Source organism: Typopeltis vanoorti, chromosome 4, assembly GCF_054136105.1.
Source record: "Typopeltis vanoorti isolate ZY-2024b chromosome 4, IOZ_Tvanoo_1.0, whole genome shotgun sequence".
NCBI lineage: Eukaryota > Metazoa > Arthropoda > Arachnida > Uropygi > Thelyphonidae > Typopeltis > Typopeltis vanoorti.
The window spans coordinates 44,393,096-44,416,342 of NC_143552.1; the positions used below are offsets into that span (position 1 = coordinate 44,393,096).

Here is a 23,247-nt window from a genome sequence, read left to right on the forward strand (position 1 = left end):
AGTGAAGATGTCATTCCATAAACAAAAACTAAAGCATAGATACCATTTCTGTAGTTATTTGCCATGCTTTTCTCATTTGCTTCATGCTCTTCTACTAAAGCTTGCCAATTCTGATGATTATCTTGGCATCCCCTGAACAAAGGCTGTAATGCAGGCTGTACACAAGATAGTGCCTAAAGAAAAGAAAGTATTGCATAAATATTCCTTATAATTTATTATCTATTAAACTTAAAATGTTCTCTTTTCATATCTCATTTGAAAACTTACCCACAGAATAAAAAGAAAACTCAAAAAAGAAAGTAAACAATAAAGCAACACGTAAAAACCACAGTGATATCTTTAATTAGTAAAAGGACAGATAATTCGTACTAAAATTAATAGTACATCTTCAGTGACTGTAACAGTAATAGGAATGGAATACAAGCAAAATGTTCGGTGGATCACCTATTAAAATACAATTGTTACCGCATGCTAGGAAATAATAGAAATAACAAATTTAATCTATTAAGATAAACGGTTTTTTACATAAGATAAAAGTCTCCCTTACATAAGTGTGTGTCACAGGAATCTTCAGTACATTAAGCTCAAATTAAGCAATAACTGACAATTCCAAAAAGCACCACCTAAGTAGCTGGTGTAAGATTCGGCTAGAAGAACACCAATCTTATATTGAATACTTTAAACCTGAAAAGTCTGGACTTGCAGAACATGCCATCTTCACTAGACACAGAGTTCATTGGAGAAAGACAAGAGTTCTTCACAAAAGTCAGTTTCTCATGGAACGCCTTTATAAAGAAATATGTGAAATTCTACTTCATTCTCCTAACTTAAACAGATCCGATGGCTTACGTCTATCCCCTTTATGGGAGATAATACTTTACAAATCAGCTAATCTTTCCTAACTTTTTATTGTATTGATTTTTTTTTTTTTTTAGGAAATTTATTGATCTTTTTAGTTATCTTACACCAGCTACTTAGGTGGTGCTTTTTGGAATTGTCAGTTATTGTTTAATTTGAGCTTAATGTACTGAAGATGCCTGTGACACACAGGCGAAAATTATACTATTAAATAATCTTTGTACATGAGTTTTTTCTGTTATTAATTTTGTATCAATACCAAATACCTTGCGAATGCGATGTCTCTTGTTTTGGACAAACTGGCCGTTCTTTGGAAAAAAGATTAAAAGAACATCAATATTATATTAATTATAACAAACCTCTGAGGTCTGGCACATTACAGTATTGACCATACTCATAGTGTCCAGTGGGATAAAGCAGTTCTCCCCCATAGATGCAGATTCAAATATGAATGCTTATTCAAAGAAAGTTGTGAAACTATCTTACACCGACCGAATTTAAATAGAAATGACTGTATGTCTCTTTTATCTTATGTAAAATTTCTTTTTCCATAGTGAACTGGATGCGTGGATGAAGGTTATTTAATCCGTTGTAGAAAATTTGAAAGTTCATCTTCAGTGTGTGGCCAAACAGCAAAAACATCATCGACGTAATGGTACCAAACAGATGGTTGAGGATGAATGGATGAGAACATAATATCTTCGAATTGTTTCAAATAGTAGTTTGCCAAAGGTGGAGACAGAGGGCTACCCATGGCAGTACCTTCAATTTGTTTGTAGATTTTGTTTTTCCAACTGAAATAACCTGAGTGGATGACATATTCAAATATCCTTGCGATATCTGGAGGGTAATCTTCATATAAAGAATTGACTGTGTCGGATAATGGGATATTGGTGAACAGAGAAATGATGTCAAAAGTGACTAATATTTCAGAATTTTACATGTTGCTTTATTATTTAATTACTATGCCACAGGTTCCACTAAAAATCAGAATCAAAAAAGAAAGGAAAAGGAAGGTAATGGAAAAATCATTTATGGTGCTTTTATTTTATTCTCTTGCCAATCCTGTTACTTTATTGGATTATTGGAGAGAAAGCATGAGAGATTGGAAAAGCAAAAGTGTTACAATGCAACATCAAGCAAATAGTTTGCTGGCCTGGCAAGCTGAGTGGATTGCATATCCACTCTTCAGCCACCAGGCAGGCTGTAAGTTCAAATTTGTAGGCATGATGTTGGTAAATGTCTATAGGTGGAAGATGCATCCATTGCTCACCCAGTGAGAGACATGTTTCTTACAAGCTTGGAGTAGCTTGAAGAAATTGCACATTTGGTTCTAGAGTAGAGTCCAGTTTATCTGCTCTTAGCACACCCATGAATCACACTCGCAAGCTAAGAAAAAAAAATCTCTCATTAAGATTTTATAGTTTCCATGTAATGGTATGCAGGAAGCACTGTCAAGGCCACAATATGGCATGGAGACTATAAATTTTTTATGGGTAATGTGTCTAAAAGTCTATCTCCTCCCATAGTATGTTCCCCTGCTCATTAATTCTTTACTTTAGAAATATTAAATGACAGTAAACTCAAATAAATATAGAGGCACTATATTAAAATAAAATAATAATAAAAAAAACTTCAAAAACATTCTCCAGAAATTTAAAGAAATTCAAATCTTACAAAAAAAAAAAAAATTCTTCTGCATTCACTATATCAATATTCATGGTATAAAAACCAGCCAAATGATGTGCACCATCACCTGTAGACATTCAAACCTGATATGTTTCTGACAGAATCTTCTGTGGCGTGTATATACACTCCATATATACGCACATACATGCCACAGAATATGGTGGAAGAAAGCTACAGTAATACACCGTAGCAAATACAAATTTGAAAGACTATTTATGGAATCAGTCTCAGCCCTAAGAAACTCTCCAAACCTCAACAAATTTGGTTGTATGAGACTGCCCCAAATTTGGGAGGCTTACATCAGCAGACCTTCAGCCCAACGGCCAAGAACACCTACTTAGCCCACTAGAGGGCACCATCAGGACTTTTAGGAGAACAATAGCTTCATCTCTTCATTCTCAGTTACTGTGTTGTAGTGCCTACGTGCACGTGCCTTTTTTTGTAAGTTCCCTTTTGAAGATGGCAACGTGACGTTGCCATCTTCTGAAATATTTGTTAAAGTGTAATTTAATTTACATTCTTATCTATGTTGTTCAATTCCTTAAGTGATTTAGTAATACTATTGATTGCCAGACTCAAAGCATGTATGAAATGGAAAAGAAACATTGGACGAGTGTTTAAGAACGCTTGATTGAAATTATAAAATTCCTTGGTAGCAAAAATTTAGCTTCTCACGGATCATCTGATAAATTATATGTAAGGAATAACAGCAATTTTTTAAAATTAGTCAAACTGTTTGCGAAGTTTGATCCCGTTATGGAAAATCATGTTGAAAGAACCCTACAACGAAACAATAGAGTACACTATTTGAGTAAAGACAGACAAAATGAAATATTGGAAACTTTAAGTAATGCAATCAGATACAATTTAATTATCAATTCGAAAATCTAAATGTTATTCCATAATTTTAGACTGCACACCTGATGCAAGTAAAACAGAACAAATGACCATTATTATTCGCTTTGTTTCCTGTGACAATGGAATTATCAAGATCAGGAAAAACTTTTTAGGTTTTGTAGATATATCAGATTCCACAGGATGTGGTTTATGTGCAACAATAATGGAACAACTGGAAAAATGGAACATCCCAATTGAAGACGCGAGATCAAGGGTATGACAATGCGGTAAATATGAAAAAAAAATTTCCTTTTGAACAAAAATCCTCGAGCTTTTTATGTGCCATGTGCTGCTCATACTCTAAATTTAATCATTAATGATGCAGCCAAAGTGAATGCAGATACAATTAGTTTCTTTGCAATTATTCAAGAAATATACAATTTCTTTTCATTCTGTTACAAACATTGGGCAATCCCTTTTAAAGTTCATAAAAAAGTTAACATTGAAAGAGCTATCAAAAACGCGACGGGAAAGTAAAATTAATGCAATCCACCCTCTACGATATCAGTTAGGAGAAATTTACGATACACTTTTTGAAATTTTAAATAATGAAAATTTTAATAAAGAAACTCAGCATGAAGCACAAACATTATGTGCTAAAATAAAGGACTACAAATTTATTTGCTCTCTTATAACTTGGCATGATTTACTTAACAGAATAAACCCTGTGAGTAAAATGTTCAAGACAAAAATATGAACATTACACTTGCTTTACAATCTATCGAAAACTTAAAAATATTCTTACAAGAGTATCGATCAGATACAAATTTTAAAGAAATTCTAAAAACGGCAAAAGAACTGAGTGAAGAGGTGGATGGAGAACAAGAATTTAAAACTGGTACGGAAGTTTGACGATGAAAGAAGACACAACAATTTGACTACGAGCATCATGATGAAACGCCACAATCGCCAGAAGATAAATTTAGAGTGAATGTGTTTTATACACTTCTAAATGTTGCAATGTGTTCGTTAATAGAATGTTTTGAACAACTAAAAACATATTATGATAATTTCAATTTCTTGTATAGATTACTACAAATTAATAATGAAGATTTACAAAAAAATTGTGATGATTTAGAGATTCTCTTGAAGGATGGCGACAATAAAGACGTAAATGTAATAGAACTATATGACGAGTTATGTGCTTTCCGGGATATTTTTCAGAAGGATAATTTAAATATTCAAAACCCTTTCGATATTTTTAATTTTATTGTGTCCAATAATTTATTTTTCTCTAACTTTTCAATTGCTTTAAGAATACTATTAACCTTACCTGTTAGTGTAGCGAGCAGTGAATGTTACTTTTCCAAGTTGAAATTGATTAAAACCTACTTAAGAACAAGTATGTCACAAAAAGGGCTTGTTAGTTTGGCATTAATAGCAATTGAAAATGATATATGTGCGGAATTAGACATTAAGACCATTATTTCTAATTTTGTGAATATGAAATCAAAATCCCTAAAATTTTAATTAAAAATATTTAAAGTATATTTATAATTTAATTTATTTTCTGTTATTCTGCAAAGATGTTATTTTTTTGAATACTTATATTAAATGTTCTAATTATTTCTGAATTCTTTTCTTATTTTCTCATCTATCTTGAATTTCTTTTATTTTCCTAAAAGATAGTTCCACTTATAAAAATTATTAAAAAATTTTTACAAGTTACTAAGAATTTGCTAACTTGTAAAATGAAAGAATTTTTTAAACTTTAGTTCAAATAAATTTTAACTTTAATTAAAATTCATTTTAATTTTGTTAGCGATTCAGGTCAGTGAGAAGGCTAGATTCCCTGTATCATTATATTCAACGATTAAAGTGAAGTGGCTTTGTCAAAATTTGCTTTAACTTTTAAGAATTTTTTGAATAATCGGGTTTTTAACGATTATTCTGCCTAGTCAACACCCCCGGTTCATTACATTTAGCAAACCAACGTGTGGCTGTTCTGTCAAAATTTATTTAAGAAATTTCAAATAATTTAAATTTTTATTATCGTAAAAGAACCACACATACAGGGGGCGCTTAGATAGAAATTACATGCAGGCGCCAAAGACCCTAACGCTGGTTCTGCTTGCCATATTAGTCACTTTTTGTACTTGCATTATGTACTATTCATGAGTATGCTGATCACCTTTTTTCTTTATATTCCCTCCGTGTTTTCTTTTTTTGTGGCTCTTGCTTTATATATCTACTCATCCATTTCATCCCCAGTGGGTTTATCCTCTTGATCAAAAGTATGCAGTCTGATACTGCTTCTCTCAAACAATCTCTGCCCACTTCCCATGCACTACTGACATTCTTTCCTCGTAGCTTCTCAAGCCATGACACTACTCCAAGATGCCCCCGAAATTTGTCATAATAACCATTCATTTCCTGACGTTTCTACCTTCATATTAAGGTCTTCATCTGGAGTATACACATATACAGAGACAAGCTATATCACATTTCACACAGTATACCATAGAGACAATAATTTGATCAATGGCTATTCTACTGGACTGACCTCTAGCAAGAAAAAAATTAAATAAATAAATAAAATAAAATAACTACATCAAAGCTATATTCTATTTATGACAACATCAGAGAAGAATTTCATATAGATAGTTTTATTACAGCAAAAGTGATGTCAAATTTAACATCAGAGTTGTTATATCAGAGTTAAGATCCTGGATTATCTATAATCGTATTTATAATTGATTTTTAGGCTATGCAGGTAGAATGCAGGTAGAATATGTGCCTTAATTAGTAGTCTCCATAATTTGTCTGAAATGAATGCTGATCACCATGTAACACTAAAGGAAAGGATGTCATAATTACCAGCTTTATAGTTCAACATATGTTTGGGGGGGGGGAACATAATTCAAAAGCAATTCTGAGCTGTGCAATCGAGATGCTTGGTGAGACATCTGGAAAGATTAGAGAGCAGAAGGAGGATTGGTGGTGGAATAATAATGTACAAAAAGCAGTGACGGCTAAGAGGAAGGTAAAGCAGAAGTGGGATGAGTCAAGAGTGGAAGAGGACAGAGAGAAAGAGAGAAAACAAGAAGCCAAGAGAGTTGTGGCGCAGGCGAAGACCATGGCACATCAAGATCTTTATGATCAATTAGAAACAAAGGAAGGACAGAGAAAAATTTACCAACTAGCAAAATGTAGAAATAAGGCATCAAAGGACATGTTACATGTGAGGCAGATCAAAGACTCTGGAGGAAGAGTATTATGGAGGGATGTGGATATAAGAAACAGATGGAGAATATACTTTGAAGAACTTCTGAATGAGGAAAATGTGAGGACTCACAGAGAAGATGGGCAGCCTTCTGTGGGAATGATACAGAACATCAGTAGAGTGGAAGAGAAGGAGGCCATGAAGAGGATGAAGAATGGAAAATCGATGGGCCCCTGACAGGACCCCATTGGAGACATGGAAGGCAATGGGGGAAGAGGGAATTAACCTGCTGTGGGACCTATTCATGAAAGTATACCAACAGGAAAATATACCCGAGGAATGGAGGGAAAGTAGTCGTCCCCATCTACAAGGGTAAAGGGGATGTACAAGACTGTAAGAATTACAGAGGAATAAAGTTGATGTCCCACACAATGAAAATCCTAGAAAAGGTTCTTGATGGAAGATTGAGGAAGGAGATGGAGATTGCAAAGGAGCAATTTGGCTTCATGCTTGGTTGATCAAGACAGATGCTATCTTTGGGTTACGGCAGATGATGGAAAAGTTTCAAGAGAAACAACGGGAGCTACATCTGGTGTTTATTGATTTGGAGAAAGTGTACGATAGAGTGCCAAGGCAAAAAGTCTGGAGGTGTCTGAGGGATAAGAAGGCACCAGAGAAATATGTCAGGTTCATGCAGGAGATGCACAGAAATGTGAAGACAACAGTTCAGACCTGCATGGGACAGACAGAAAGTTTTCAAGTGACAGTTGGCTTGCATCAAGGGTAGGCATTAAGTCTGTTTCTGTTTAATATTGTGATGGAGGTGGTGATGGAGGAGGTGAGAGAAGATGCGCCTTGGACAATGTTGTATGCAGATGACATCTTGCTGTGTGCAGATTCAAGAAAAGAAGTGGCAGCTAAACTGGAAAGATGGAGGAAAGTACTGAAAGAGAGAGGTATGAGACTTAGCAAAAGTAAGACAGAGTATATATGTTGCAAAATGAATGGCAGCCAGGAGACAGATCTGGAGCTGGAAGGAAACGCCATCAGGAATATGAGGGACTTTAGATATTTATGTTCAATAGTGGAAGAGGATGGAGAGGCTGAGAAGGAAGTAGGATGCAGGATGCAAGCAGGATGGAGGAACTGGAGAGATTTTGCCTTTCAGATTGTCCATCAATCTGAAAGGCAAAATCTATAGGACAGTAGTGAGACCAGCTATGGCATATGCTATGGAAACTGTGGCCCTGAGGAAAAACAACATCAGCAGGATGGAGGTAGCAGAGATGAGAATGGTTAGGCGGCTGTGCAGTAAGACTAGAAAGGATCGTCTGAGAAATGACTATGTGAGGGGAACGGTGAAAGTTATGAACTTAGGATTGATTAAGATACGGGAGGCAAGGTTGAGATGGTTTGGTCATGTGATGAGGAGGGAGAATGAATATGTGGGAAGAAAGGTCATGCAGATGGATGTGCAGGGGAGGAGGAAGCACGGGAAGCCAAAGAAGAGATGGAAGGAGCTGGTGGAAGAGGACTTGAGGATGAAAAACTTGAATGTGGTTACAGCCTAAGACAGGAGGATGTGGAGGAGACTCACCAAAAACAGAGACCACGCTTAAGTGGGACAAGCTGCAGAAGAAGAATAGTTCAACATAAACCCTTTCTTGACAGAGAATTCCACAGGAGGTTTAGCAACTTCCCAGAACAGGACTGGTTGGTTACTGTCCCCCTAGTTGGAAGCAGAGTGTCTACCTTTGGTTATGGATATGTCTTCTGATGCTATTATCAGATCCAGCACTCTCAAACCTCTGGTCTCCTCTATAACATGTTGTTTCAGGTAATTATCCTTTAGTAACTTTATGAATTCCACTTCCATCTTGCCATGTCCCTCCTTTCCTCCCTCCAATCTGTGTCCCCATAGTTGAAGTCTCCCCCGCCATAAAAATTGCTCAGCCTGCACTCATTGTGTTAATCTGCTGATGCATGGTATCCACATCTTCCTGTGAACCTCCTAGTCTATAGCAGCAACCAACAATATTTTTTGTCCTATTGGCCTCTTATCTCACACTAGATAGCCTCAAAAATGAACCATCTCCCACAGACCAAAACCCTTTTCGCTTCTAATTTTGTTGGTCAAAGGTCTTCAGATAGCAACACTCCACCTCCTATCCTCCCTGAAAATACAATACCCTTTACATTCTATCCATGTAAATGTATATCGTTTCAACCAGGTCTCACTGATGCCTATAATTTTTGGTCAATCGAGCTGACTGCAATACATGAAATTAAAGAAAAAAAACTTGGCAAAGATTTTTTGAGTTACTGCTACATTTCTATGTGAAAGTCAATTTACCTTTTATTTAAAATGAAATATAGAGCTTAAGCTGATGGAATAAATTATTTCTATTAAGAATGTTTATAATTATCTGTGGCAGAGTCAATAGTAATAACATCTTTTAGAAAGATGCAGCTGCAAATCCTATGTAGGATTCAGGGAACTTTTGTATGCATTTCAACTAAATGTATGTAAGCCTAGCTCATATGGGAAAGAAAACTAGATTTCTTTTCCTGCAGACTACACTTGCAAGTACAGATACAACAAATTGTAGCAACATTCTTTAACTGTTCTGTCATTGAATAAATGAGATTAGCTAAATTCCATTTTAGTTAGTTGTGACAAGCCAGTAAATTTATTATGCATATGAAAATCTGTTAAAATCAGTCTATGTGCATTAAATTAAAGAGTTTATTTATAAAATCTTCTTTTACCTTGTACACTGGCAGACAAATGCAGTCAATGAATCCAACCTGCATTTTGGGAAGCTCATCTTTTTTGTCCCTATCCATCATAGCCTAAAATGAAATATTCAATAAACCATTTCAAGTTTTTGTTTTTCTTTTCATTGTGCTAAAAGCTAAATTAAAACCAGTATCTGTTTTTAGAGCACAACAACAAATAATTAAATATTTTAAGTTTATATCAATTAATATTATACAATAAATATTGTATTATTGTATAATTTAATCATACTGAAATAATTAATTGTGCAGTTGAATTATTATACAATTGTGCAAAGAATTCGTAACAATCTGCTCATTGCATTTCTTGCTACACAAATTATTAAATTATTTATTATTACTATTATCATTATTATTATTATCATCAACAGACTTCCATGGAGTCAAGAGACTCATCGTTGGAGGTCCCACTCTCACATGCACAGCTCATCATACCTCAACTTAAATGCATTCACTGTCCCTGCACTCACCACACTCTCAGGCAATGTAGTCCAATCACCCACCACTCTCCATGTAAAAAATCTATTCCTCACCCCCTTGCTCACACCCATCTTATACAGCTTCCAGGGATGGCCTCTCATTCTGTCCCTGTCTCCAGATATTCTATGAAAAATCTCATCCACATTAATCTGGCAATTACTTACTCCCTTACCAACTTATACATCTTGATCATGTCTCCCCTCTTCCTTCTATCCACTAGACCCTGTAATTTGCATTCTCTTGTTCTCATTCCAGAGACCAGAAACCAACTTAGTCAATCATCTCTGAGCCGTCTCTAACAACTCATCATCCTTTTGAAAATTTGGCAACCAAATCTGTGCACAGTAATCCATATGTGGCTTGATCAAAGAATTTTACAATAGAATCAAACCGTCCTTACTTCTACATGTCAGTGTTCTCTGCATCATTCCCATAATCTGCTATGTTGTTCTCACAATTTTAACAAAAGGTCCACAAAATTTCAATTCCCTATCCACCATCACCCCCAGATCTTTCATCTCCTCCACCTCCTCTAAAATATTCCCCCAATACTATATTCTACATTCCATCTTTGATTCCCAAATTTGAAAACCTTACACTTTACAATTAAACTGACATCTCAGACACTCGCCCATTCAGATAGTCTATTTAGGTCTTCTTGCAAAGTTACATCATCTGCTCTACTTCTCAAATATTTTCCCAACTTTGTATCATCTGCAAACAACTGTATATCACCATTTAAGTCATTTCCAATGTCACTTACATACAAATTAAACAACAATGGTCCCAAAACATATCCTGGAGCACACCACTAGTGAGTTTCCTCTTCTGGGATATCATTCTCCCATATACAACCTGTTGATATCTATCAGGCAGCCAATCTGCTGGGTTTATAGGTCATAATAATAATTATTTAATAAAGCTACTAAGTTTCGCCACTTAAACTAGTGCTTTTTCGAGGTTAGAATAAACATTATTATTATTATTATTATTATTATTCCTGATACCTCCAAGGAGTCCGAAGACTCATCGCGGGAGGACACCTACAACTGTCTCTACACCTAACCTCTACTACGAATCATCTCCATCAACGCCATCTACCGCCCACCTCCAACACCACCACCACTAGTAATTTTTTTTTTTTTTTGTCTGTAAATTGCGTGTGTTCTGAAGGGCCGATTTGTATGTATGTGGGATGAAAAACTCGAGTTTCCAGGAGAAAAAACCCTGCTACCTCCGTATGAGATCGGCTAACTCACCTTCGATTGAAATCGACCAGATAAAGATATACAAATAAATATTCAACAAGCATTAAATATGAATCATTACATAACTAAAAACTAAATGTGTAGGAACAGTTACACAAAAATACGAGTAAAAAAGAAACAATGGAGTGTGGAAGCTGGCACATGGTCAGTCATTGTTCAGCAGGTGCGTTCGATAGCAGAAAAATTGAAGTCCAATGTGTTTAAAGATTTAATGAGTGACTTCCAAATGCCACATAAAATCATCCCTTGGTTTCTGTTGATAGTGCCTTGTGAGTGGATTACCATTGTGGCCTCTTTGATGTTGCGAGGGCTGAAGTTGTCTTCTATGTATGGCATAAGCTCTTGTCCCATTCAATGTTGTGGTGAGTATGGGAGAAATGGAATGCCAGGTCTGAGTTGTCTTCTTTGTTGTTATTGACATCTCCAATCTGCTCCTTTTTGTCTTATTTCTAAACTTCTCAATGTCTGCCCTATGTAATTAAGGCCACAAGAACATGGAATATTGTAATCTCCAGGATGTTTGTTGAAAGGGTTGTGGTCTCCTTGAGTGAGTGTAACAGATTTTGTACCATCATAATAGGTTTGAAGGCGACTCTAATGTCAAGAGATTTCAGGAGATTTGCAATTTTTAGTGAAAGTTTGCCAATAAAAGGGATGGAAACCAAGGTTCTGTAATTAATGTCATTGGTCTGTTGTAGAGCGGGATTAGAGAATAGTATTCTTTGTGCTTTTTTTTTTAGGATATCCATTACTAATCAATAGTTGGAGAACAGAATGTAATTTTTCTGTTAGTGTTCCTTCATCTCTTATAATAGAAATTGCCCTCTTTTTCAGAGTATGTACATGAAATATGGTGCAATGAGGAGAAATGTAGATAACAATCTGTATGATTTGGCTTACAGTACACACCAAGAGAAATGCCTCTGTCTGCTTTTTTCATAATTAGAACATCTAGAAAAGATAATTTTCCTTCATTTTCAAGTTCTAAAGTGAATTTGATTGTATGGTGGAAGGAGTTAATAGATGACAGAAAATCATGTAACTCAGTCACACTGTGTTACCATATTATGAATGTGTCATCTACATATCTCCACCAAAGTGACAGTTTAGGATTTGTAGATAACAAGACATCTTTTTCAAAGTTTTCTGTGAATAAGTACACACAAGGAGTAGATAGAGTGCTTTCCATTGCAAGGCCATTTATGGCACAGGTGAGAAGTATTCTATGAAGGAGGATGTGAAGGAGTTGTTGGATGAAGAGTGAGAAGGTGAAGATTATAAGTGTCATGCCATGCTATGAGAAAGGTGAACTGAGGAGGAGGAGGACACTGATAGCAAATGAATTAATACACAGGTTGTGCAAAAGGAATGGTGTAGAATTTGTGGACCTATGGCCTGAGTTTGATGGAAGAAGGATTTAGATAATGCTGATGGACTGCATCTGAATGGTTTTGGTGTTAGTATCTAGAGAGACCTTTGTTTACCAAGCATGCTGAAGCACAAATTCAGGAAGACTTAAGCAATTAGTCAGTGGATGCAGGCGAATATGTGTGAAGGCATCCATGGGGTGAGCGAGTGTGAGAATGACCAACGAGTGTGGAATCTAGTCTCTCAAACAAAAATATTGAAATAGGATAGTCAATTCAGGAAGTAAAGGTGGTTGAGGTCTAAAGGGATGCTGCAGTTTCCATATACTACTACCAGAAGTATCAGGAACAACAGTGAGGAATTTCTGGGTTGGTTAGTGCAACAATCTTACCAAAAGTTATAAGCATTAGTGAGACTTGGCTAACACCAGATGATGTAGTTACAGCAAAAGAATGAAGAATTTGGTATTTTCAGGGAAGATAGAGAAGATAGGATGGGGGGGTAATGCTGATGATAGCAGATGAATTACAGCCAAAAATAACAGGAGATAAGTGTGAGGGTGGTTATTCATTTGAAGCTGTGAGATCAAGGCTAATAAGACAAAATATATGATTAGTTACTGTTATAGGCCTAAGATGATCTGGAAGATATGTGTAAGAAAATCAGTACAATGAGTGCAGGTTGAGTGATTATTATGGGGGACTTCAACTATGGAGATATAGACTGGAAGGAAGAGAGAGAGAGAGAGAGAGATCACATAACAGGAAGGAAATGGAATTTATATGCCTATTGAGAGATAATTACTTGAGGCAACATATGATGGAGGGGACTTGGGGGTATGAGAATAATGGAAATGGTCATAGGATCAAAATAGCTATCCATAACCAAGTTGGCCACATTGCCTCCAACTGGGGAAAGTGACCATGTGGTCTTGATTTTGAAGATTGTAAAACACAAGGAATATTCTGTTAAGAAGGAATATATGTGAAACTATAAGGCAGGTGATTATGACAGGCTTAGGAGAAAGTTCAAAGCTGTGCCATAGCATAAAACCCTACAAGGGAAGGATAGATGAGATAGTTAACAGGCATCTAGAGGAAGAAATATTAAATTTTATACCTAAGGTAAGGAGGACTAATCAGGTAGGAGTTAGATGAATGAGTAATATCATTAAGCATGAGCTGCAGAAAAAGAAAATGCTGTGGTGGATATATAAGGAGAAAGGTGACCAACAAACTCATGAACAATACAAATGTCAGACAAAAAAAGGTAACCAGTATGGTAAGGAAGGCAAAATCAAATTATGAGAAGAGACCAGCCAAGCAGGCCAAAGGAAATCCCCAAGAGTTCTTTCGCTATGTGGCAAATAAGAGGAAGAAAATCTTAATGAGTGCTGATGGTCACAGGATAACAGAAGTAGATAAAATAGTTGACTTACTGTGTGACCACTTTGCAGGAGTATATCATACAAGTGAGGTTAATGCTGTGACACAAGTGATAGAGACTTATGCGGGAACAGAGGTGGATGAATTGGAGGTTCTTAGGATATAGCAGAATCTCAATGTAAATACAGCTGTGGGATTATATGGGATATCAGCTTGTATTTTGCGGGAATGTGCAAGGGAACTGGCAATGACTCTGACTGGGCTGTTTAATTTAAGTCTCAGCTCTGGTAGAGTTCCGAGAGAGTGGAAAGAGAACAAAATAATTCTCTTGCATAAGGGAGTTCTAAGCTGCACTGGCAAATTATAGACCAATCAGTATCCCAGGAGTGGAGATAAAAGCACTGGAAAAGATCAAAAAAGGGAATTCAAGAATGGGTGAATAAGAATATGATATTCTATGAGGGACAACATGGCTTTGTGAAGAGTCAGTAATGCCTTAGTAATTTACTAACTAAGAAATTTACTAACTTATTTAATTTACTAAGTAATTTACTAACTAACAAATTTGGATGCATGAGACTGCCCCAAATCCAGGAAGCATACACTTTAAGAATGTCTGCCCAACAGCCAAGACAACCCAAATTAGTCCACCATGGGTGGGGAGGGGGGCACTGTTTAGTACTCTATCTCCGATTCCTGTTACCTTTATTCAGCCTCATTTGCTCAGTGTTAGTGCCTATGTGCACATATCATTGTTTTTTGTGATCCCTGATGACAGCACTGTAACATTGCTGAAATATAGGAAAGTTAAAAGTTTTTTATAATTAATATTCTAGTATATGTTGAATTACATATACTAGAAAATTATTTTACTTGAATTACGTACATGCTGAAACATTAAAGGCTACGTATAACCAATGTATAACTTATATATAACAATTATGATCATCCATAGAGATTCCATAGCAAGCAAGGGCCATCAATATGGCAAGTTGAGGCTGAAGATATCCAGATAACTGAATTGATTAGCCTTTCTAAAATACTGCTGGGATAACAACATGATCCTGAATTGTGTTTAATTAAAATACCAATTTACATCACCAAAGGCTCTGTGCATTTACAGGCACACTAGCTTCACTCTTCTACAGGAGCAGATTGCCATCATCTGCATTTTCCTGGCCAACACCAATGAAACTATCCATTCACTGGAAGAAGAGCTTGCCACAACGCTGAATTCAACCTTTGTACGATCCTTTCCCATGTCATGAATGCTTCAACAGACAGAGAATTTCAAAGAATACGATGTTGGCACATTAAGAAATTGTCCAAAAAAAAAAAAAAAAAAAAAACTAGGCCTCCAAACCTCAACCACCTAACACAGTTATAAACCTATCTTCCCTTACTCTGAGGCCTGAAGCAATCAGCACACTTACACATTGCATTACTTTGTAATAATGATACAAGTTGAACAAGGCATCCACAGCCTTTCCCAACCATATTGCCAACAACATCAGACTGGATATAGCCACTATTCTCACAAAAGCTAAACCACCAAAAGTAACCTATCAAAAAAGAATTTTTGGCTCTGCAAGAGATAAAAAGCAACAACAGAATAATAATTACCAAAGTGGATAAGGGAAATGCCACTGTGGTTTTAAACCAATCAGACTACTTAAGTAAGCTTGCTTCTTTACTACTAGATTGTTCTACCTGCCTCCCTATAGACTATGATTCCACCAGCACACAAATCAGAACACTCCATAAGCTCCTTAAAAATTACTTCTTGGTCTGTGGAAGTTACAAACAGATTAAAACCTTACAACTCTAGATCCCCCCCCCCCTGGATATATGAATTACCGAAAATCCATAAACAAAATGTGCTATTACATCCCATTGTGGATGGCACTGATTCACCCACATACAAATTAGCCAAACATTTAGCCAAAGTGCTCATCCAATATACTGCCAACACACCCTCACACGTAAAAAACTCAGCCCACTTTAAAGTCAGTATAGAAAACCCTCATAATGGTCAGTTTGACCACTATGGCCAATGTCTCACTCAAACATACCTTAGACCTCATCCCAGCTTTATTTCAGTTCACCATGAACTCAGGCTATTTTGTTTGGCAAGGAAAATTCTACAGACAGATAGAGGGGACTTCCATGGATTCTCCACTGCTGGCCAACTTCTTTATGGAGACCTTTGAGAAGAAAAAAGCCTTAAAAAACTCTCCCCCACAAAAACTTACTGTTTGGCTATGCTACATGGATGATGAGTTCTCCATTTGGCTGCATACACTCTACAATTTCTTAACACACCTAAACAATCAACACCCCAAGATAGGATCCAGTTTACCTTGGAAAAGGAATACAACAATAGTCTCCCATTCCTAGATACTCTGATTATATGCCAGCCTGAAATATCTCTGGCATTTTCAGTTTACGGAAAACCAACACATACAGGTAGATACATTCACTAGCAGTCACTCCAACCTCCCAACAATATGGGATTATAAAAACCCTATATAACTAGGCAAAATTAATCTGTTTCGATAACAGAGCCCTAACTATTAAACTTGACCATATCCTTAACACTTTCTTAGCCAATGGCTACAACCCCTAAAAAATAATAAAACCATGTAGTAGCAACAATTCCCTCTCATATCCCTTCAAAGCAAAGATTATTCAAAAACTATCACTATTCCATATATCTGGGACAGATATGAAAAATTAACAAAAATCCTAAGGTAATATGACCTTACAACCAGTTACAGACCACATAAGAAATTGGCATTTCTTATCTGCTCCACCAAAGACCAGCCACATCCTCTAGACCTACCATGAGTATACCAGGTCCTTTGCAGTTGTAAACTGTCCTACTACGGCCAAACAGGTAGGACAGCCAATATCAGGATATCTGAATACAAGGACTACATCCAGTTCCACGAATACAGCCACTCAGGACATACTAGCCATGTTTTGGACACCCAACACAGGATACACTGGAAGAAGGCCACTCTATTACAACACAGCAAATACAAGTATGAAAGTATAATAAATTTAGTTTAATCCTTTATTCAAGTGTAAGCAAACAGAGTTTGCGCCTGAAGTATCTTCAGGACTGAGGCAACTTGTAGTAAAGGTGGACCAAGCTCTCATCACTCCTTGTCTCAGTATCTCCCATAATGCAAACCACATCTCCTTGCGGACATGTATAATGCTATGAATTAAGGGAAGGTCCACTACCCAGACCGGTTTCAACCTTTATTGAGGTCTCATCAGTGGGAGCCACACCCAGAAGTGGTGATACTAAGGCAGAAGCAATGGAGAGGTCATATTTACTTATACGAGTTGCCAAAAGGTGTACCACCATATTATTAAATTACTCTGGATTTAGAGAAAGATGTTGGAAGTTTATTTTCCACTTGGTTAGACTATAATAAATTTAGTTTAATCCTTTATCCAAGTGTAAGCAAACAAAGTTTGCGCCTGAAGTATCTTCAGGACTGAGGCAACTCGTAGTAAAGGTGGACCTCTCATCTTTTATGCATTATGGGAAATACTGAGACAAGGAGTGATGAGAGCTTGGTCCACCTTTACTACAAGTTGCCTCAGTCCTGAAGATACTTCAGGCGCAAACTTTGTTTGCTCACAGTTGGATAAAAGATTAAACTAAATTTATTATAGTCTAACCAAGTGGAAAATAAACTTCCAACATCTTTCTCTAAATCCAGAGTAATTTAATAATTAGGTGGTACATCTTTTGGCAACTCGTATAAGTAAATATGACCTCTCCATTGCTTCTGCCTTAGTATCCCCACTTCTGGGCTGGCTCCCACTGATGAGACCTCAATAAAGGTTGAAACCAGTCTGGGTAGTGGCCCTTCCCTTAATGCATAACAGTATACATGTCCGCGAGGAGATGTGCTTTGCATTATGGGAGATACTGAGACAAGGAGTGATGAGAGCTTGGTCCACCTTTACTATGAGTTGCCTCAGTCCTGAAGATACTTCAGGCACAAACTTTGTTTGCTTACACTTGGATAAAGGATTAAACTAAATTTATTATAGTCTAACCAAGTGGAAAATAAACTTCCAACAAGTATGAAAGATTATGGAAGTTTTGTCACTTGGCTATGCTATTAATTATATATTGGGTTTTATCCTTTATCCAAGTGTTAGCAAACAAAGTTTGTGCCTGAAGTACTTTCATGACTGGGGAAACTTGTGGTAAAGGTGGTATAAGTTCTCATCACTTGAATTAGTATCTCCCATAATGCAAAGCACATCTTTTTGCAGACATGTATAATGCTATGCATCAAGGAAAGAGCCATTACCGAGACCGTTTCGACCTTTATTGAGGTGCTGTTTAAGTAAAGACCTCTCTAAAAATTAGGCAGCCCCCCCAGACCACTCCCTACAAGTGACCGAAGGACCGTCCAGCTCAACGGTGACTCCACTCAGTGACAGGCTCACCCCACCACCAAGAGAGCCATAATCTCAGCGGTGGCCCCACTCAGAGACAGGCAAAAACCTACCCTCCAAGCAGAGCCTCTCACATCTCAGGGAAAGCAACCACTTCTGTGCAAAAGCACATCAGTGGGAGCCAGACCCAGAGGTGGAATTAATGGAGAAGTCATATTTGCCTATACGAGTTGCCCAAGGGTGTCACACCCTGTTCTTAAAATTTCTCTGGATTAGAGATAAGTTTATAGAAGTTTTTTCATTTGGCTATGCTATTAATTATATATTGGGTTTTATCCCTTATCCAAGTGTTAGCAAACAAAGTTCATGCCTGAAGTACTTTCAGGACTGGGGAAACTCGTGGTAAAGTTGGTATAAGTTCTCATCACTTGCTTTACCATTAATTGCCCTAGTCCTTCGGTCACTCATAGGGAGTGGTCTGGGGAAGAGCCTAATGTTTAGAGAGGTCTTTACTTAAACAGCACCTCAATAAAGGTCGAAACCGGTCTGGGTAGTGGCTCTTCCCTTAATGCATAGCATAATACATTATACATGTACATAAAATTAGGTAGAATATTAGCGAATCAAGGTAGTGAGCTTGTGAAGAGCTCTTGCAGGATGATTTATATAGGCTGTCAGTATTGGCAAAAGATAATGGGTATCAGTTTAATGTGGAGAAATGTAAAGTTATGCATTGTGGGATAACTAAATGACAAGCTGTGCACAACATTGATGGAACTGTACTCCAGGAAATAGATGAAACCAGACATTTAGGGTGATGGTAGGCATAGAGTTGCAGGGGCGAATTCTCCACACTTGCTATGCTTGCTGCGCAAGCTCATTACTTGAGAAAGAAGTAATATTTATTTGTTAATAAATGCATCATTTATAAGTATTCCATTTAGGCTTTTATTTTTGTAGACAGAAGAGGTCTTAAGCTTGAGCGGCAATAATTGAGCTTTGCGTTGTGTATCGAAGGCTGATGCTTGATCATTTAGTCAAGCTACCTTGGCTTGCTCGGTTGTGGGAGCTTTCAAATCCTTGCTGCAGCACTGTGATTTCATGTGTGCACATAGCCATTTCCGCTCCCTCCATGTTGTCTCACCCTGTTGCTTAAACACAGGCCATATGCAGTCAAAGTAGCTCTAGCCAGTGAGCTTCAGCCAGCCTTTACAAGTGTGCATGGTGTTTAAGTGAACTGCTTTGCGGAGGACTGTGTATGTAAACTGCTGCATTTATTAGTTTTCTGTTAATTTTGAGGTGCTAAGATGGATACCGGACAGTCATTAGAAGTGTGTGTTTTTGACAGTTTATTAAGAAATCACTTTTCTCAGAGGGGGTTCAGGAGAAAAGTGATATTGTAAAAAATGCAGGCCATGCCAGTCACCGCCAGATTTAAAAACTCATCACAAGGAAAAAAACAGAGAATATGTTTGCTCGTTCAGTGAGGGTCAGTACAAGAAGAAGAATACTCACTGGTTAGCAGGATCGAAGAAATTGAATAAGCTGTTTTGGTGACCTTGTCTTCTATTTTCTGGTGATAATGGGATGTGGTGCAAAAGTGGTTTTAGCAGCTTAAACACTTTGATATTGTCTATTACCAAGCAAGAAAAATCTGCCAATCATATTAAGTGTTTTCTTCAATTTAACAGCTTCAGAAGAACAAGAATTGATCACCAGCTTGATGAACAGAAACGTGTCAGTGATGTACTGCATAATGAAAAAGGTGAAAAAAAAATTGTGAAATTCTGAAACACTCAATAGAAGTTGTCAAAGCAAGAGCTTATCAAAACAAGAGCTACCATTTCGTTGGTCGTGACGAGTCCCTGACATCTGCAAACAGAGGAAATTATGTACAACTTCTTGATCTAATAAGTCAGTATGATCCTCTTTTGGCAACTCATTTGAAGGAGTCCTCTATTTTTAGAGATACATCTTCAGCCATTCAGAACAACTTGATTGCTGAAATTACCTCAGTAGTTATGGAGATAATAAAGAAAGAGATCGAGCAAACAGACTTTGTGGCGCTAATTATGGACCAAACTTCTGACATCATAAACAAGTCTCAGCTTTCGACCGTTACATTGATGCCAACAATGAAGTTCACGAAAGATTTCTGGATTTCACTGATGTGAGCCGAGATCACTCCGCTTGCAGCACTTTTCGAACACGTAAGAGCAGTTCTGAAGGAGTACAAGTGTGAGAAAAAACTCGTGGCTCAGACATGTGATGGTGCTGCTGTGTTAGCCGGTCAAGTGATTGGTTTAAACAAACGGTTCCAAGAACAGTATCCGTGTGAGACTTTCGTGCATTGTTACAACCATTTGCTAAATTTAACAACACAGCAATCTGCTTCCAACATCAAAGAGTGTACAGTGTTCTTTCAAACTATGTTGGGTCTTACCGCTTTCTTCTCAAAGTCTACAAAGAGGATAGCTGCTCTTAAAAACTTTCTTGAAAAAAAACTGCCCACTGCAGCGCCAACGAGATGGAACTTCACGTATTGTGAACACTGTGAAAGAGAATTATGGTATGATAGAGGAATTCTTTCAACACACTTTGGATACTCCAGATGACTGGGACAGTGACACAGTTTTGAAAGCACAAGGCTTTTTAACTTTTTTACATAAGTTTAACACTCGATTTCTACTGGTAGTATTTTCAAAGATTTTCTCATTTTCTGATGTTGTCTTTAAAATTTTTATTATTATTATTATTATTATTCAGGCCTCCATGGAGTCAAAAGACTCATCGTGGGAGATCCTTCCTAAGAAACACAAAGTCTATCATACCACTCCTTGAACAAAATGACCATTCTCGCTCTCACCACTCCATCAGGCAATGCATTCCATGGTTCAATCACCCTCTGTGAAAAAGAAAATCATTCCTCACCCTCTTGCTCACAGTTTCCTTTTGTAATTTCCAGGGATGGCCTCTTGTCATCACTCCTTCCCGCTGTTCAAAGCAAAAGAACTCCCCAGTAACCACCTGTCAACCCTGTAACCACCTCTCAACAGTTTAAAAGTCTCGATCATATCACCTTTCCTTCTTCTATCCACCAAACTCTGCAGTCCACATTCCCTCAGCCGATCCTCATAACTAACATTGTACAGTCCTGAAACCATCTTTGTCATCTGTCTTTATACCCTTTCCACAGTTAATTTATCCCCTTCAAATCCTGGGGACCAAATCTGAGAACAATAGTCTAAGTGTGGTCTGATCAGAGAATTATACAATGGAATGATAGCCCTTTTATCTCTGCAGGTCAGTGTCCTTCTCATAATTGCAGCAATCCTCTGTGTTACATTCACCACCTTTGCAATATGTCCCCTAAATTTCAGGTTTATATCAATCATCAACCCCAGATCTCTTGTCTCCCCTACTTCCTCCCATAGAGTATGCAGCATCCCATCGATGTTTCCCAAACCTCAAGACCTTACATCTTGCTGCATTAAACTGATTCCCCCCCATTCATTTGCCCATCTATCTAGCTTATTCAAATCCTCTTGCAGGGCTACCACATCTGCACTATTACTAATAATCCTTCCCAGCTTTGCATCATCCGCAAACAACTGAATATCCCCTTGCAAACCACTAGCAATGTCATTGATATAAAGGTTAAACAATATAGGTCCCAGTACTGAGCCCTGTGGGATCCCACTTGCAACCTTCTGCTTCCTTGAAACTGCCCCACCATACACAACTCTCTGATACCTATCGGACAGCCAATCCTGAATCCAGTTGACCAATCTGACATCCAGACCCATGTGCTGTAACTTAAATACCAGCTTATCATGTGGCACCCTGTCAAATGCCTTTGTTAGGTGTAAGAAAATTGCAGTATATGCCTTTCCCTCATCTAATGCTCTTGTAACTTTATCATAAAAGGCTAGCATATTGCTAAAACAAGAGCACACCCTTCACAAATCCATGTTGACTCTCACAGATAACGTTACCTTCATCCCCAATGCTGTATACGGTCCTTCACTACTTTCTCCAAGATCTTACTAACTACTGATGACAACAAACTGGCCTATAATTAGACACTTCCAGTCTGCTACCACCCTTATGCAATGGCACTATCTTACCTTCCTTCCATTCCATGGGCACCTTTCCCGCAGCCAGACTTTCACTGAAAAGCCAGGTCAAAGGCACTGTTAGTTCCCTGGCACATTCTCTCAAAACTCGTGGTGAAATACCATCCAGTCCCACAGCTTTACTGACATCCAGAGTACTCAGTATTTGAAACACACTCTCCTCCTGTACCTCTAAACCTCGAACCTGCCCTATCCCTCTAGCATTAAAACTGACTCCTCCAGGATGAAATACTTCAATAAAGTGTTCATTGAACAATTCTACTATGTCCTCTGTGTCAGTCACTCTATTCCCATTTTTATCCACAATATCATTTTTCCACAGTCATTTCTCCTCCTACTGACCACATATATAAAAAATTCCCTAGGATTTTCTTTGGATCTTAGGGCTAATCTCCTCTCATATTCCAGTTTCCTCTTCCTTACCATACTAGTCACTCTTCTGACCTGTGTCTTATACTCTTCATGCATCTTCTCTTCATCTGTCTCCTTATATCTTTTCCAGAGCCTCTTTTTCACATGCAATTCCTGTTTAATATTGTTTGTCATCCACTTTACTCCAAATTGTGTCCTCTTCTTCACTCGTGGTATACAACATACCATTGCTGCTAACAAATATTCTTTCATAATTTCCCATGCACTAATGATATCCTGGCCTTCCAATTCCTTCTTCCATGAAACTTCCTCAAGTTGATGTCTTAGACTATTATAATCACCTGCCTTATAATTCCACATACATTCCTGTCTCTTTGATACTCCTGCATGTCTATTCATTTTCC

At 37.4% G+C, this 23,247-nt stretch overlaps 1 protein-coding gene across 1 annotated transcript in view; it reads right to left on the reverse strand.

Annotated features, from left to right (window-relative positions):
* The window catches only part of LOC150107269 (cGMP-specific 3',5'-cyclic phosphodiesterase-like), a 453,449-nt gene that overhangs the window by 38,344 nt on the left and 391,858 nt on the right, over positions 1–23,247 (reverse strand). The window contains exons 19-20 of the mRNA XM_090391769.1: positions 9,377–9,460; positions 44–173 (exon numbers count right to left, since the gene is read on the reverse strand). Coding sequence (XP_090247895.1) covers positions 44–173; positions 9,377–9,460 — 214 coding nt within the window. The remainder of the gene's footprint in view (positions 1–43; positions 174–9,376; positions 9,461–23,247) is intronic.